An 18,549-nucleotide genomic window follows, 5' to 3' on the forward strand; every position below is an offset into this window, starting at 1 on the left:
CCAATAAGTTATACAGACCAGTTCTGTGCCATTTTTTCCCATCCAAAATCAAACAGGGTTCGGTGTGGAATAGGTGCTTTCACTCCTTAATCTTACTTTAAAATACATACTACATCACACACACATATGTAAGGTTAAATATGGGGAAGGGATTAGAATTTGATCTGTCTATCCAGTACAGAAGAGCACTTCGAAACGTCCTTCCTGGCTCCCTAGAACTCAATCTATAAATACAAATCTTAAAACTCAAGAGATGAAAATTAGAGGATTTGACTTAAGATACTTGCAGAACTTGAGCTTATTTGTTTCCTTTTAACTGGAATAATTGTGATCACCGACAATTACTGACATTGGGCATTTTAAAATTTTTTTCAACAGAACAGTAAATTATCTGAGAACACAACACAGAAATTTGCTAATCCCAGTTCCGACACTATCAGAGAACACCATCCAGAAGTACTTCCAAAAGGGGAGAGCTTAATTGTTAAATTTCGAAGGCAATGACTTTGTCTGTGCCAGCTTTTCACTGTGTTTTACTGCATGTAGCTGTCAGACAAGCACTGTCCAAAGGAAACCACACACAATAAAGGAAAAATAATTTTTTTCAAAAAGCCTTTTGAAAGAGATTAATTGCATTTTATTTGACACTTGATGCAAAACCAGGGAGAGCTTAACTAGGATTCAAAAGGCAGTTGGGGAAAAAAGTAATGGTGTGCTACATGCTCCCAGGAAAAGGGGACAAAATCATAATTAGATAAACCCATTGGGTTGGACTGTTTAAAAAACAAACAAAAAAAGGAGTATCTGTATCTACTCAGCATTTTCACCAGGTTCAAAGGGCTCCTTTGCAGCAATGGGTGTTTCAGGAAACAACACCAAGAAGTCTGCCTACGTGTCCAGGAAATGTGAGCTCTCACCAAGTGCCAGGCAAAATGATAAACTCTGCTGGGACAAAACCCTCGTGCATTATAAACGCCTCAATTGAATTGACCTAACTCAACAACATCCATGACGTTCCAGTACAAAATAGGGCTGAATAAAAAATGTGCTGTGGAAGAGGCCTAAAATCTTCACCCAAAGACTACTAGGAGAGTATAAACTAGCAGGAAGTTAGACAGAGGTATGAAGAAGATCAGTCATTGCAAGCACAGATGAGACTCAGGAGTGTTGATCTTAGAACCACCCACTTACACGGACAAAAGAAAATACTCTTTTGCCTAAACCAATTATAAAACTCCCACAAGATCTTAAAATAGACAGAATTATCTATTGCTTTTCTTAATTTGACCATATTGATAAGACTTCCTTTTAATGTAAAACTTAATGCTGAGATTATATTGCATTGTGGTAGACACAGAGTCATTTATATCGCAAAGACAGACAATGAACTTCAGCCCTCTGATAAACAGCAAAAGTGGGAATTAAGGTATCTGAATGGCAGCATATAAACAAAAACACAGGCAGGAAAATAAAGTATTCTCCAGACTTCGGTTTAGAAAAAGGGAGGACCGATTACTATGACCTGTACACGGAATATCCAGACACTGTATCTGTAGTGAGTTATCCAGAGTTTCTGCATTTGTCCTACTCTACCCATAGAAGCCCTCCCAAGCAGTCAGGTGCCTGGACATGAGCTGAGATGGTATTTCACGTGAACACCTATCAAACAAAGATGTGAACTCAAAGTAAAGCAGGGCAGTAACAGCCCTGCTTACTCAGATGTACTTAGGAAGGCAGCAATGGGTAATGCCCCCACTGCTCTCGTAAGAAAGGTAGAGCGCACTTGAAATGGCCCTTCTTTACCTCTCCTACCTTTGCTTTCCAGTCCCACGAAGCCCATTTCTCATCTCTCCTCCACTTGGTGCCAGTTTCAACAGGAGAGAGAGAATCATGTCATGCACTCAGAGCCTGGCACTCTTCTGGCCTGAAAAATCACCCCAACTGAAGCATGAAATTGGTGTCCCTCTCTTACACGTGATCTGAACCCACTAGGGTGCAGTGGATGGGCAGTGTCATCTTTTCCCTTCTTTCTTGACAAAGAAGGGAGCAAGCTAGTCCTCCCTTCCTGAAAAAGGCATGATAAACTGACAGGAGATTTTCATGCATCCTCAGTTGGTAGGTCTGTTTGCCCACACTTCCTTGGGGAGGAAGGAGAATCCAGCAAAATAATGGCTTATCAGAATTCATAGTGAAGCACCACTTTGTTATAATAAAAGCTGTAATCTCTAATTAGATGCACGTACTAAACAAAATTCACATATATCAGGAAAAGCAACGCTTGAATACTTCCTTTCAGAGAACAAATAAAACATCTGGGAAACACTCATTAGTTCAAAAACCTTCTGCTCAAATAAGAGGCTTTTCTAACAGCAACTAAAATAAAATAAATAAAATAAAAGAATAAGATCAGATCTCCTAAGACTTGATCTACGTGTACTTACTGGCAGGCCAAGCCTCTGCTCTGCCTGACAAGAATTATTTTTAATAACATGGAGAAGTGAAGGGGGCAGGTGCAGAGCAGCTACATCAATTACAAAAGAGAAAAGGCAGCCTTCCATGGGGAAATTGATGGATATTCTGTTCCTATAGGGTCGTGATTTCGTCTCAGTTGTTCATGCTGTACACAAGTCAAGTGAGTGGTAGGAACATACTTCATGTCCTGCTCACCCACGCCCTGCCTGCCTCAGTCAAGAGCGGCACACACGCTCTCTGCAGTCACTACTGTGCTTTATGAGCCACTCCAACACAAATGTGAACCACAGGTCACTAGATCAAGGATGCTGCCCCCCATCCACATCCCTGACGTGACCTTTTATGACCTGTTTATGTATTTGTGCGCAACACGAACAAGGTGTCTTGGTGGTGCAAGGGATGCTGCGAGCCTTTGCTGCTGCTCTGGTAGGGCAACAAGGCTTTGTAAAGTGTGTGCCCATATACACATCTTATGATAACAGCCAATGCTGAAACCTGCCACTGTGAGGCAATACTAATTCTTATCTTAAAAAAGAAGGGAAATAAAAAAAAGGCAAAAAACAAAGCACCAAGCTTCTAAGAGCCAAGTAATCCACAAGGATGGCTGTAGTGCTGCTTGGGGTTTCAGGTGCAGCTCCTGCCTCAGAGGGATGTACCAGGTAAGCTGTTGAGGCTCTTAAATAATTCTGTCCACACTCAGATGGTGTTTAAGTAGGGGAAGCAAAAAAAAAAAAGTTAAAAAAAAATCCCTAAATGTCCCTAAATGTTCACTTGCTCCAGGCCATGTGACTCACAAATGTATGCAACATGTACTTGAGCCGCGAGACATACATACCATTTCCTTGAATGCACTTTCTATGGCCCCAATAACCAGGCACTCGTGTGGGATCTTCTTCTCAGTGAAAAAGCGTGTTGGAGGGGTGCTAGGCGAGCCTGGGGCCCCCACACCACCACGCAGGGAGGCCGCCCGTGTCAGCGTCCTGCTGTTGGCGGATGGGTTGTCGGGCTCCTCTCCCAGGCAGGTGGGCGGGAGGACGGCCGTGTTCCTCAGGATGTCCACGATCTCCTGCAGCTGCTCCAGGATATGGTGCTGCAGCAGTTTGGAAGCGACCACAGCTGCCCCCGACCCAGCGTGTCCATCAAACAGGGACCAGTAGTACAGGTTGATCCCATCTGTTTCCTGAAGAAGCAGGAGGGGAAGAAAGGGAAGGAAAAGAGATGGTCACTGTTACACAGCCACAAGGGAGGTGACAGAGCAGCCAGTGGCACAGGAGCAGCAGGTAAAACACAGGTAACTTTCCCAGAGGTAGCTTTCTTTCTGAAATGGAGTAATAGCCACTGTGTTAGTACAGCTCTGACAGGAAGAAGTAATGTATATTTTTGCCATATGTCCCTACATTTTTTTCCTCTTTTCTTTACTCCCCCCCCAAAAAAAAGCTGAACTTACAATCTTTCTTACCTTACAGCCATCACAAGATGCACTGACCAAGCACAACTACCATTGTGAGACTAAATTATTTTCCTGATGACTATGTAGATCCAAAGAAAAGCATTTGAAAATCACGTTAATAAATGACGGACCTACCACCATGGAGACCAAAATTCCACACAAGACAGCACCTGATACTTCTGCGATAGATTTTTTTTTTCCCACTAGGCATGAGATGAAGGACCTCAGTTTGACAGCTAGTAACAAGATGTGATCCCCACTTGCCATGACTGGTACACCAGGCTGCCCAGGGAAGTGGTTGAGTCACCAGCCCTGGAGGTGTTTAGAAGACATATAGATGAGGATCTTAGGGACATGGTTTAGTGACAGAGTTAGGTTATGGTTGGACTCAATGATCTTGAGGGTCTCTTCCAACCAAAATTATTCTATGATTCTATGATAAGGTCCATCCATGCTGGCAGGTGGGACAGGTCAGGCTTCCCCTGCCTGTGCAAGCCCAGGACCAGCACAGCACAGAGGTCCTCCAGGATGGCAGACGCAAGTGGGATCAGCTGCACTCCACCCACGCTCACCTACACATTCACCGCTTAGTTCTTACCAGGCCTCTGAAAAGTCTCCTGTACAGTACTGGAGTGAAATACTCCTTGATCAGAAGAGCTGTGCAAGTGTTTTGGCATAGCTATTGGCATAACAGTATGCATTTAGATCTTATTTCTTAGCTCAACTCCAAGCATGCCAGTCAGCACAACCGCTGTCATGCAGGCAGAGTACCTGGAAAAAGTAAATTTTGTAGACCTCATTATTAAAATTAAGGTATATGTGGTAAAGTTACATATTTGTTCAGCAGCTATTGATCAGTGCTGTGACTTTCAAGTATTTCTCCCTTTCTGCTCCACAGGGTCTTCTCTGATAGGTGTAAGTCAGCTCCACTACTGCTCTGATTTCAGCAGAAACCACGTCCTTGTGGTGGGGTTCTTCATCATTCAGATAGGTCCCATTAACCCAGGGCTGGAAGCAAACTAAGGTCTGGGCAGCACAAGCTCTGATCTGACTGAAAAATACCAAGGAGCCATGCTGTAGATAATCTCAACTTTTGGTGGGGAGAAATTCACCTAGAAATCTTCAAGGAAGCATTTAATACTAGTCTTTGCATGACAGCATATTTGGTAGCAACGTGGAAAGAGTCTTTCCAGTCTCTCCTTTCCCCTCCATTTCTTGTGAAGCTTGCACCTTCTCCCAGCTATGCTAAAACTGGTTGTGGGGCTGCGTAGTGAGTCAGATGTGGGTGGACTAATACGGATTTAGAAATAAATCATCTTGAAAGGGACAGGAATCAGCCAATACTGTTGCAAAACACCTCATACTAAGAAAGCATAACCTAGATCTCACTGCAGTCAAAGAATTTAAAAATTGTATCTGCATGTCATGCTGACTGTGGTGTAATTTAGGATGACATGATTTGTTTCATTCACCCAAACACTGCTCCCTTACACAATGGATCGGCATGTAGTCCAGGTACCACCTGTATCCCATCACCTCATGCCCAAAGTGCTGCTTATTTCACACTTATGCACAGGGTTAGAAACTGCAGCTCCTTTTATTTTCTGCTGTTCCAGCTTCTCCACAAAGGTGCCAACCACTGGCTGTAGGGCAGGGCAGATAGGCTGGAGTAAGAACACTGTGAATTGTCATTTTCAGATCCAAAAGACATTATTCATTGTTGCCCTGAGCTACAACATCCAAAATGTAATGTAAAATGTCCCTTTTAGCAAGATGTATATTGACCATCACTATAAGTTCATGCTGTTCTAAGGGCAGAGTTCATTGCTGAACAAGCATTACGACTTATAACTTAATTTGTTGAAATGCACATTTAAAAGCCTTGATTCTTAAAATTACATAAAAGTCTATTTTTTTTTAGCTTATGGCGTTGCTGCTGTAGTAAAGTTCAAACATATTCTTAACCAGTGCATTAACAATATAGTCATCTATACAGTGAAGAGCTCATCCAAGAGAAGGAATTCAGCAGTCTATTGTGCACTCTTATTTCATTACTGAAATGCTGGAAAAAGAGAGTGCTGTCCTATAGTACTGGATGACTTACCACAGTAAGGATCACACAGGATACATCCTATAATGGTGGAAAAAACAACAAATGTACACATTTCCGAATGCGGCTCTTTAGCCAGTCCCACCCACTTATCCAATCTGGTAAATTCACCAAAGACATGTGCAATTTCACCCCTGAAGGCATGACTGGCAGCTGTGCTATCTTGCTCTGGGTTCAGAATCCCTCCAAGTTCACACAACAGTTGGCTGTAAAATTCTGCTTAAGCCATTTTTAACGGATAATGGAATTACTGACTGAAAAACCTGTTTGCAAAAATAGATTGCTATTCATGCAAAATGTGAAGTTTTTGCCAAGGGAAACAAGTATCCCAATGTGAAAGTATTTCAGCTGAAAACTGAAGCCATTTATTTGAAATGGCAACAACACTGCGTCTCCTGGGAGCTGCAGATGAAACTACTTCTGCTCCCATTTTTCTGTTAAGGCTTGGCTCCCTGGCCAAAATCCACCTTATGGTGCACCATGGATAATGTTCTCACAGCTTATGTTCTCATGTCATTCGAAAGGTGTACTCCTTTAGAGATGTGCTGCCTTTGGGGGAAAAAGCATAAAGGCATTCGACTGAAACAAATATTTTATGTTCCACCTAAAGGAAGATGATATTTTGTCATCACCTTCCTCCTGCCCCCAAAGTATAACAGAATCTTACAATGAAGAACAAGTTTAAAGCCTGCTCACAAACACTAATTTTCTTAAGCTTTTCCTAAAGCAAGCCCCCACCAGGGTCTGTATTAGAGATTTTCAGAAGGTGAAGGAGAACAGTTATTAATGCAATTCATTCTCATTATTATGAGCACACCACTGGATATGTCCACTGAACAAGCCTCATGTAAAATTGGTCATCAAATAAGGCACCATCAGAGACCATGAAGCTTTAAAACAGACCAGAACAATGGCCCACGACAAAAAGTGAAACAGAAATGTTACCCCTTATTTCCTTTAAGCCAATGGGCAGCACAAATTAGGACAGAGAAGCTCACATGGGCCTGAGCTGTATTCTTGGGCTGTCGCTGACATGAACATGGTGTGGCCACATCAGCTATGGTGGTTCTTCTGGAGTTCACTGATCTTGTCATTTTTGGACAAGATTCTTAAACGAGAGGGTGTTGCTACCAGTTCAGCTATATTCAGAGGTCTACGCTGCACTCCTCCAACATAGCTCTCTAAATTGCCCTCATACTCAGCAGAAAGAAAGAAAACCCCACACTTTCAGACAATGCTTATCTCATTCCAAAGTAGATTTCTTTCTCCCTGTCAACTGCAGAAGTACCCCAGATAACTGAGAGGTCTATGTTATAAGTATATACAGTCAGGGGAGATGACTACCACAACACTGCTCTTATGCACATGTTCTGTATGAGATGCTCTAGGGCCTTAACTTTAGTTGGCATCTGCAGGCATTATGGTAACCTAGATATTAGTCTCCAAAAACTTCTATGTATTCCTACAAAAATTCATTTACTTCTGAACTTGCAAAGAGAGTATAACCACGAATAATAGCTGTCTAAAAAAAGGAAGAAGAAACAAATTCCTTTCCCTCACCCTGAGAATAAAAACAGCTCCTCTATTTGAAAGAAATGAATTCTCCAAAACCATACTAATTTGATGAGAATTAATTACATGATTCAAATATAGCAGTGACTCAGAGAATGAACAAGGGCCGGCAGTCAGGGCACACGAGACAAAAAGCACAAAAAAGTCCTTGCTTTTCCTCCTATAGTTGAGATGACCTCCGTAGCCACCAAGAGATACCTATATTTTGGTGTGCATATGCATAGCTGTTCTCTCTCTTTCACATTTGGGAGTTTGCACTTCTTCCCAAAAGTCCTGACATTGTGTAAACTTTCAGAGACCAAGATATCTATTTCTACTAGCTCTGGTGGTATTCTGTCATAAGCAGTCTTTCAAGCATCAGTTCCATTTGTTCTTTTAACTGGACAGAGCCCTCAAGTGGGAGTATGATCAGTCACCACAGTGATTTCTTTTAGATTTTCTTTCAAAAGATTCAGATTTAACGACATTCTGAATAGCTACCAGACACAGGAAGGGCAAACAGATTCTTCACTGCACTGACCTTAGAATTCATTTCCAGTACGTATTAGGAGATTTAATAAGCTTCAGGCTCCTCAACTGCTGACCTAGCTTTCAGGAAGGTTCAGCAGTCTCCCAGCTTTTGTAATTGTAAAACATAATTAAGACATGCAAAATTTTGGGTCAAACAATGGATGAGAAATCATGAAAGAAAATGCATATATATACACACACATAATTTGGGATTAGTTACAGGAAAAAAAAAAAAAGGCAGCCTTAGGAATATATAGCAATTTGGGACAAATTTTTCAGGTAAGCTAGACAGTGGTCTTACATTGCAAACCTTGCCAATTTTTTTATGAAGCTAATTCCAAACAGGCAAATAAATAATGTTGTCACTAAAGATTTATTCTGAAAAGCACAACCCACTCTGACTATTATTGTTCCAAATATGAACTGCACTCACAAAATGCATTAGAGCACATCTTTAGTTCTCATAAAGTCTGAACTGGGTGAACAATTGCCACCCCATCCTCAGAGCAAAGCCTGCCCATATTACCAATTATATATCCAGCTACCTGTGGTAAACAACTTTGTGTCACACAAAGCAATACTCTGTCACATCTTTGTGACAAAGGAAACTGCAGAATTAGTAGTTATGTATCTTCACATTACAATGACGATTAATAACGCATCACTTTAAGTCCTGCAACCTGTCACTATGACAATATCCTTGCATAGTATTTCCATTTCGCTCACTGATGGTCTTCAGTATTCATCAGCAAGGTACCCCATAGATAAAGGCATTTAAAAATAGTGCCAGTGAAAAAGCTGCACAATTTAAAAGGAATGTTCATGAATGGAGACAGAGGGCAAATATGACTAATCAAGCAGCAGTAGAATGGGGTGGGGGAAAGGGGAGAGAGTTAATTTAGGGTTGAATTTGCAGAGCCTTTGCTTTTGCTGCCCTGCTTAGTTTATCACCCACTCTTTCAAGAAGAAAACCCTATTTATGCTACTGAACAGATTTCCTTGGGTTACTGTGTGTGTCAGGGCTGAAGAAACATTCACTTCTCCATCTCCTCACTTCTGGCCCATCACCTCCTCCCTCCCACCCTTGAAAGCTCTCCAGAGTCCACCCGCAGAGTCAAAGCCATGACAGCAGCACCCAACCCACACGGACAACCTGTGGATCTCCCACTCCCTTAAGCTGCCTTGCCAAAGTGTGGGGCTGCATCGGTGGGGTCAGCATTAAACAACAGTAATCACGCGAGCTCAGATGAAGCTGCCATTTAAGTTTTGCAAACTTCCCAGAAAGGAGGGTAAAACAAAGATGGCATATGGCCTTCTCAAAGAGTCTGCGGAAAAAAGAAAAATCTGAGGACGATGAAATGGACTCTGTTAAAAGAGACACTCTAAGTTCCAGCTCCTATTTCCCTTGTGTTCCACAGTTTAAAAAACTAAACAAGAACAAGAACAACTCTCTATTTTCATCAGACAAATACCCAATAAACTGTTTCCCTCATCTCTTCTTCCTTCAATATTTCTACAAGGTGCTTCAGCACTCAGAGATTATTTTGGACTGTATGTTATGGTAGGATTTCCCTAGGAGGCATTTACAGAATTCAGCCTCTGGCTTTCTAACTAAATACTTTCCAGGGTGATATTACACCATGCACTGGAGTGTATCAAGTCTGCATTCTACATCCTGCTGACCTAGAGTAAGTTGTACCCTTATCACATTTAATACCAACTCATACAGTACTCAAAAAATATTTCCTAACAATGCCATGTGAAGGCAAATCACAATATTATACTTTACAGTATAAAATGAAAATGTAAAAGTGTGATACATTATAGAAATGTGTACTTTTTTTTTTCCTTTTAAAATATATTCAACCAGAAGAAAAAAAAAAGTACCAAGGAAAAAATTCTACTAATTACTAGTGTAAGACTGCCCTCTAGTAGAAAACTTTCTCCAGAAATATACTGCCTGTTTGGGGAAAATACATTACAAATTTAAATTCACAAGATGTGGTCTAATAACATGGTAGAATAGGTTTTACACAGCTAAATAATGAGTGCTCTAGCTACTCATTGAAGTGTCATGTAGAAAACAGGAGTAAATCTGTAGATAAGAAGAAAACATATAAAGAACATGATAACAAGTACCGTGAAAAAAGTACGCTATATTATACGGATCAGCTGGCTCCTCACTTCAGACATTATGCTCATTTCTGGCCAAAATGTGTCAGAAATATAAAAAAGAACAGAAGATTTGAAATAAAAATGTTTCTCTCAAGAAGCTTGAAAGGAAGTGGCTGTTTACTCCAAACTCAACATAAAAGATAGAGAGTCAAAGCAGGAAATACAGTAATGAAGAGAGGAAGAGAAATCAGAAAATTCTAGGAGATACTTCTTCTAGCACAGGGCAACTGGATATTTAACAAGGTTGACAAACATTAAATTTAAAAAGGATAAAAAGAACAGCATTCAAAAATATGCAGTCAGTTTACAGACCCTACCATTATGTTATCATAACAATATGATAACCATGATGATGGATAGCGTTCCAGTAATGAAATAGTTTTATATCCTGATATTTTTAATGCAATCTAAACATATTATCTATGTAATATTTGGAAAAATGTTCCTTCTGAGGAAGGTGATTAACCATGCAGTATATACAACATAGTGTGCCTTTTGCTCTCAAGAAACATCTGATACTACTCAAAGCTGGAAGTTAACTGGACTTTGTGAAACATTGCTACAAAGCTATGTCCTGTGCATGCCCCCAAAATATGAAAACACAGGCAAATTCAGTACAGCTACATCCTCCCACACTCCAGATGCAAAGGCCCCTGACCAGGTTTCTCACACGGTAGGCCTGGAAATTAAATGTGGTGCTAAATCGAAGCTAGTATCTCTACACAGCACCAAGATGTGTTTACTTAGGTTGGTGTCGCAGAGGGATCTTTGCAGTGTGCGTGACACCGCGATGCTCTTTGTGTCAAACCAACCCATCACCTGAACAAAGCACATTGTTGCTTATCTTGATGTGTTTTATATACACAAACAACTACTGTGCCCAAATGCTTGCTTCACTAAACATAATTAATGCATACAAAAATTAAATACCCTCACGGAACCAAGTATCTGCGTGAATCAATAGCAGACAGTTGCATGGACTTTCTAGGAAAGACTTTTTAAAACACAGACTATTAAAACACATTCTGTTTTGCCTTGCATGAGTGTATGCAGAAGTCATTAGTCCCAGCAAGTACAGGGCACAATTCTTTGCCCAGGAATGTCCAAATATGTACTTGAAAAAAAATTCATGACTGTCTGAATACAACGAGGAATATCGGCACACAGGAACTGGGACAGGTGATTTAAGGAAGGATTTGAAAGAGGAAAGAACAAGGCTATTTGCAAACCTGGAATACCTGTCAAGAGACTGAAAATGTTGCAGCATTAATGAAAAGTGAAACAGAACAGGAGGAGCAAGAGGCGCTGAGGGGCACAATGCAAGAGGAATGTTTGTTGCTCAGGTCCCCGATGACCAACCCCTGCAGCCACCAGGTGTACCAAGCCATGGGGTTTTGGGAGAGACACTGAAGCAGACAGCTCATCACAACCTCATTTAAAACAAAAAGCTAAAAATAACCCAAAAAAGGTACTTATAGTCCACTGAAAGACTGATTATCACTTAGGAAAAATTTGTATTCTCCCAGCAGCAGAAAGACTGCATACAGAATCAGAATAGTCTGGGTTGGAAGGGCCTTTCAAAGGTCATCTAGTCCAACTCCCTGCAATGAGCAGGGACATCTTCAACTAGATCAGGTTGCTCAGAGCCCTGTCCAGCCTGGCCTTGAATGTTTCCAGGGATGGGGCATCTACCACCTCTCTGGGAAACCCGGGCCAGTGTTTCACCACCCTCACTGGAAAAAATGTCTTCCTCATGTCTAGCCTGAATCTCCCCTCTTTCAGTTTAAAACCATTACACCTTGTCCTACCGCAACAGGCCCGGCTAAAAAGTCTGTCTTTCTTACACGCTCCTTTTAAGTACTGAAAGGCTGCAATAAGGTCTCCCCACATTGTCCAACTCCAACATTCAAGTAGGGCATTTAGTGTTACATGGCTAAATATCTGAATCAAATGCACGCTATCAGTCATTGCTGGTGCCTGAGCTCATGCTTAAAGAGCAGATGAAGTAATTAGCCAGTCAGGAAACAAGACAGATGAAGAACAGCAGACGATTGCCAGTAGAAAAGCACATGATGTATATCACTCCATACAAAGTGAGGGGCCACAGTTTGCAAAAATAACTGAATTCAGTGTGTCAGATGACCTTACCCAACCTGCATAAACCAACCTTGCTACACACAATACTGCTGCAGTGAAAAGAACCCAAGTGACTGTCTAATCCTTAATAAAAGTGTATAACTGTATAAATGGTGACACTGCTGTGCTTGCAGTGGCCATCACTGGACAAGTCAACCACAGCCATTAAACTCACAGTACTCTGCAGAAGTAAGTTTATCAGGATTATATTTTCAGAAATGAAACAAAAAAGGAAAATCCAAAGATTTGGATAATGTTTTAGATACAAGAAGCATTTGTCAATTCAAGAAGTCAAAAATCAAGAGCTAAGAAAAACATAGTGTGCTGTATTTAAGCAGAGATATTTAATAAATAACTGGAAATACGTGAAACATTCAGTAAAAAATTGGAGTAGCTCTTTTAGTGTCATACTGCCACATTCTTTTATACTTATTTTGTAGTGCACAACTGACAAGACACGGAAGACTGCCTACCGAATTGTCTTTCAGCTGGAGACCTTCTCCATTGGGCAGCGATGACCTCCGTTTTGTTGAGTTCTTGTTTGGTGTAGAATTAGCGGCTCCAGTTTTCTTCTTGACAAAGAGGACTTCACAGCTGGCTTGATCTTCATTGTGCGTGCTCTTCCCTGCATTTATTACCCTAAGAAAAAAAACAAAAGGAAAAAAAAAAAGAGAAAATAAAGGACATGTCCAAGTTAGTAAAGCACAGAAGCCTCCATCTGTATCTCATATGTGACTCACAATATGTACAGACCCATAGCCCAGAAGCCTTGCAAATACTAACTGAATTAAAATATCTGACTTTCTTATACACATACATACAGACATGCATGCTGTTTGTTTTCATACACCTATGTAGGGCCCAACAAACATTTTTCACAGAACTGTGTGAATAAGAAACAATAGTATCATAAGCATATTTTACCCTTAGGCATATCATGCTTTTCTTCAAAGGGACTATGTGATGGTCAGGTCTGATAACACTTAATGCCTCCTAGTTGAAACATGAGGTCTCCAGTTGCTTTTCTACCTGCCAGCCTTTCTGCTGCGGTGAATAACGAACCTGTTGGCTAAGGGTGTGGATTCTGTCAAGTTCCAAACCTTGGACAAACAAAATACCTGCTATAAATCTAAAAAGCTGTTACTGCTAAAGGCACAGAAAAATGTGCAACTGCTATTAGTCTGTTTAAAGGGCACATATTAAAAACGCTCTGATGAAAATACAAAGGAAAGGTTTTGCCTTATATTCCAACATGCAAGTTGAGCTTGCTTGTACCACAGCAATACAGTGAGACGCATACTAAATATACCCCTCTGGCACTGCAGAACGAGATACCCCCTCCACGAAATGAAACTGCAAACCCTCACACCTGTATCCCACCTGAAGTGTAGAGAGCAGAAGATTTGCACCAAGAAGCTGCAGGCATGCAGAAACCAGCACTGAGAGCTCAGTACAAGCTTTGGACAGCCAAGGATATCCCAAGACTTGCGCCACAACTGCTCATCTTCCTTCCACCAGTGATGAAGCTGAAATAACAGCTCTTCCACCACCGACATTTAAAAACCCTCATCAGAACTCTGCATTATCCAAGATACTGTGGTTACTGTCATCCATCTCAGGCAGCCAAGTTGAAACACATTTTCCGCTCTCTATACAAGAACCTTATCACAAACTGACTCATTTTGCATCATTTGACACTGCGTTCAGTAGGACACGTGCTTTGACAGTCCTGGGCTCACACAGGGAAAAAGCTGTGCAAGCTGGGACCATGCCTTGTTCCAACCAAGCAAAGACATCTTCTACAAACACCATCTAACCACTTCTCTTTATCAGCACGTGAGTCACCTAAAAAGTTGACTGCTCATCAGAGACAGCACTTCTACTACTGCACAAACACCAAGTTTCACATCAGGCACACAATATCTCCCCAGAAAGTAAAACAGCTTGAAGACACATCGTAAACCTGATGGCAAGTTCAAGACATACCTGACTTCTTGATCTCTAATGTTTTCATTACAGTATGATTTTACATAACAGGAAAGCACTTGCTAAAGGTTGTTGAAATGAAAACAAAAACCAAAGGAAGGCCCGCAGGGCACTCTGCACCAGCCTGCCTGCTCTTGCTGAAATGTCAATTCAGTGTCAGCCTTGCTTAAAGGTAAAATATTCTTTTGATTTTCTAAGAGCAACATGATACTGTGACATGCAAATGAGTATTCCTGCCTGTGACTGGAAAAAAAGACAGCCTTACTCTATGAAAAGGTGCATCCACTACAATTAACTGCTTCCAGAAACAAAAAGTTTCCCTACACTGCCAAATGTCACACACAGCAGTCTGACATCTGTATGCACAATATCACCGGTTATTTACAAGAAATGCTTGTAAACAAACACCAACTGTGGATAAAATTATTTTGCGCAACACAGAGAGCAGAGATGAAGCAGCATCTTGTTGCAAGGCACCTGTGAGCAGCTTAACCACTCACCTCCTGCAGTGCCTGACCTTTGAGCAACTGCAGATCAAACACTGAGATGCAATAAGCTTCCAGCCTGAAAACTTGACATTTTCTTGACATATTAGGAAAAACTGAAGCACACGTTCAGAAACGGGGTGGGGGGTTGGGAAAGCACAAATACCGAAGACTTTAAATCAGCTGACCAATGCCCCTTTAGTTTGAAATGCTACAACGATTACTAAAATATTGCAGCAGCACAGAAAGTGTAGTTTTATCATATGAAGAGCTAATATTCGGTTTAACTGATGAGTCTCCTCATTGATGCTGCTAGCTGTTTGCAACCCCATTTTTTTAAAAAAAAGCAGAAGATAAATAGAGAAAAGCAACTCCTTACGAAAATCACTACCTTCCTTACCACTTATCATTCCTTACAAAAATCACTCAAGTATTGGAGCTGCTCTGGATTCTAAACTTAGTGACGGACTTCAGGACTTGTGTGGTAGGAGATGTTCTGATGTTTAACGGCGTGTTAAGTTATGCACAATACGGTATCATTTTATAAAGCTCTTGCCAAGAAAAGTTGTCAAGGCACTGAGTACATTAGAAAGGCTACAAGAACAAAGTGACCTAACAGAGTAGCTTGGCAGTCAGCTACTGTGAAACGTCTGGAGGTTGAACCTGCGTACCAAACACCTTGCTAGAAGAGGATATGGCCAAAAGGAACCCGGTAGAACAGAATACTGAGAAGATGTGGGGGTTGGGATGTCACTATATATTCCCTCACAGAATTTTATTTAATCTCTCCAAATTCCAGTTTTCCTCTTTCCAGCAGATGATTAAGTTTATTTTGGAAATCCTTCCTAAGACTTGAACTAATCATAATATCAAAACAGTGCCTATGGGTGCTACCAGGTAACACAGGGTCTAGGTGCCAAAAGCTGCCCCTCTCCTGACATAAGACCTCTTCCACCCTCACATCTTATCAATAAACTTTGGAAGAGGGCTGCAGTCAAGCCTCGTGTGATTTTAATCCCAAAGCCTGATGCCCAGCACACAAGCAGCTAACACCACCTCCTTAGCTTCAAACATCTCTGACTTTGCTGCCTTTTGAAATCCTTTTCTCTCAGCAGCTTCTTAAATCCCTCCTGGAGGCAATTCTTTCAACCAGCTTTCCAATGCTGATTTTACTGTTGTCTCTTCTTGCTCTCACAGAGTGTAACTTAACAGGACAAAAACCACATCTAAGCTGCTTATATAAATAACAAAGCAGAACTGGCAAGATGTTTGTATCTCCAAAAGGTAACCCTTAATTAGACCTCTGAAAACTTTTACGGAAAACCTACCATTCCCCTCCTTCCACACAGGAAGTGCCTCAGCTTCCTAAGCTTTTCAGTTCCCCTTCGTATCTCTTTTTCTGTCTGCCTCGAAAAATAAGTTATCCTCCAGTAAAGTGAACAAAAGCACCACCTTCTCTCACTTAATACAAAAAAACCCTCCCCCATCCAAAAAAGCACCCTCCAATCATACAGTTGTCCTCACTTCCATTTTCTCACGGATGCAAAGGATAATAATAAAATTTTGAGAAAAGGAATTTTAAAAAAAGAGGCCTATATAATTCTCTAGCTTTTATTTAGAGATGTTTTCAAGGGAATACTTGCTTTTCTTTTTCTCTTCATAGCAATTCCTTGAGGAACTGTTTGATTAGACCTATTCATGACCAATTCCTTTCAATCCCTTCCCTCTTCTCCCCCGTTACCTGTTTATTTCCTATCCAATTTTTTACGAAGTTCAACCCAAATAACATATCTAATTTGGATCAGAAGCGCCTCTTTTTACAGTATTAGCTGTCTCTATTTTGTCAAATACATTGCTCTGTAATGAAGAAATAATCCTAAGGATCAGTTCATGTTGTAGTAGTGCTAGTAAAAATACCTCCTGCTTTGCAAACAGGAGCTTCCTGAAGCTTGCACAGTGAGGTGGTGGTATTTGGTCACACTTGAAGAGGTTCTTGCATCAACCTTGATGGACACTTCAGTGCTTTAAGAGACTAATCTCAAACACGTCCTCAGCTAAAAGCAAATCCCCCAGGCAGGAGCCCGCTAGTTTGTGTGGCTCACAATTCGCATTCTACTGGTATCTCACAAGACCCCAAATACCATCCAACTGAACAGAAATGTAGGTCACACTGTGCTTCTATTCGTCATTCAACAAGCAGAGCTCTGAAACTCTGGTGCCAAAGTCACTGACTACAAAATCCTAAGTTTATCTTACAAGAACCAAAACAGACCAGGTTAACAAATCCAAAACAGGTTTTGATAAAAGTTTCCTAACCAAAGAAAAAACAGCAACCCAAAAAACAGATGAAGTCTTTTGAAGCATTCAGTCCTCTATTTTTCACACCTGTATTAGTACATATACTCTTTGACAGTTTTACTCCTCCATATACTGTGCTCATTGAGATTACATTAAGTTGCATTTGCTTCAGCAAAAGTTCCAAGCTGTGCTGTAGCAGTAGAGTTTTACCCAGGTCTAGATCCCAAATTCTGAAAAAAAATTAAAGTAGTTGACCAAGTACTTTTTTTTTTTTTCAAACTTGCAAGTCTAGCAAAATTTTATATGCAACATAACTAGATAAAAATAACAGGTAAAGGCAAAGAGCTCAGCAGAAATTCTGAATGACACATGACAATAGCAGTACGCACAAAAAAATGCTTTCTGAAATGTAAGGACTAGGAGAGCTACAAGAGCTTGGGGAGCTACATGGCAGCAGGAGAAGCGTGGGACCTGGCCACACACACACACTAGACCTGCCCAAGCTAAGAAATAAAACCTGTAAGCAGCGAGCCTGACCTACCCCCTCAGTTTAGTTGAGCTGTGGGGTAACTGACACCACCTGCGACCATGGGAGGGCACTCCAAAACCTATCTGCTTCTCCTCTGCCAAGGCAAATTTCTTCTCCACAGTAGTGCAGACAATTCCCAGTTCCACCTCCTCTGCAAGACCTATTGCAAGGGTCAAGACATCCTACACAAGCACTTCCAGAGCAAAGGTCTGAGCAGCCTGTGCTTGTACCACGTAGGTTGAAGCTGAGGCTGTGCTTATTATCTGCGTAGTCCACAGGGTTTGACACTGGAACACCAAAATACCTACAAATGTTTCAAAAAAGAAAGTGCTGCAGAGAAAGGGGGAGATGCATCAACTTGCATTTGTCAGCGAGGAAGTGGCCACGCCAGGCTGGAAGCCATCCTGGCAGGAAAGGTCAGCTGAAACCAGATCTCAACTCTACTCAAACAAAAGCTGAAAGTCCCATGAGATGTTAAAAATATAAATTAAAAACAAGTTATCTACAAACAAGTTATCTGCTTCAAACTTTCAATCACCAAACCGAAACTTTTCTCCCAACTGTGTCTTTATCTTTCTTCCCTAAGGAAATTTTTTTAACTCAGTAGACATATAATCTTAAACATTTGTTAAGCTATGCAACTTGGCATGCTCCTTGTTTCTCTATTATCAGTTTTCAGGTTACTAGCAATACCAAAGAGTAATATGGCTTATTGGGGAAGTAAGCGATTCTTTTTCTATGAAATACTGGTTGTATTCCATCATCACAAGAATTAAGCAATGATAACCAAGGGCTTTTGTTGAGGTTTGTGATTTATTTGCTGTGT

At 41.0% G+C, this 18,549-nt stretch overlaps 1 protein-coding gene across 1 annotated transcript in view; it reads right to left on the reverse strand.

Annotated features, from left to right (window-relative positions):
- The window catches only part of PPM1H (protein phosphatase, Mg2+/Mn2+ dependent 1H), a 134,333-nt gene that overhangs the window by 55,917 nt on the left and 59,867 nt on the right, over positions 1-18,549 (reverse strand). The window contains exons 2-3 of the mRNA XM_065651531.1: positions 12,899-13,064; positions 3,308-3,652 (exon numbers count right to left, since the gene is read on the reverse strand). Coding sequence (XP_065507603.1) covers positions 3,308-3,652; positions 12,899-13,064 — 511 coding nt within the window. The remainder of the gene's footprint in view (positions 1-3,307; positions 3,653-12,898; positions 13,065-18,549) is intronic.

Source organism: Caloenas nicobarica, chromosome 1 (genome assembly GCF_036013445.1).
Source record: "Caloenas nicobarica isolate bCalNic1 chromosome 1, bCalNic1.hap1, whole genome shotgun sequence".
Taxonomy (NCBI): Eukaryota; Metazoa; Chordata; class Aves; order Columbiformes; family Columbidae; genus Caloenas; species Caloenas nicobarica.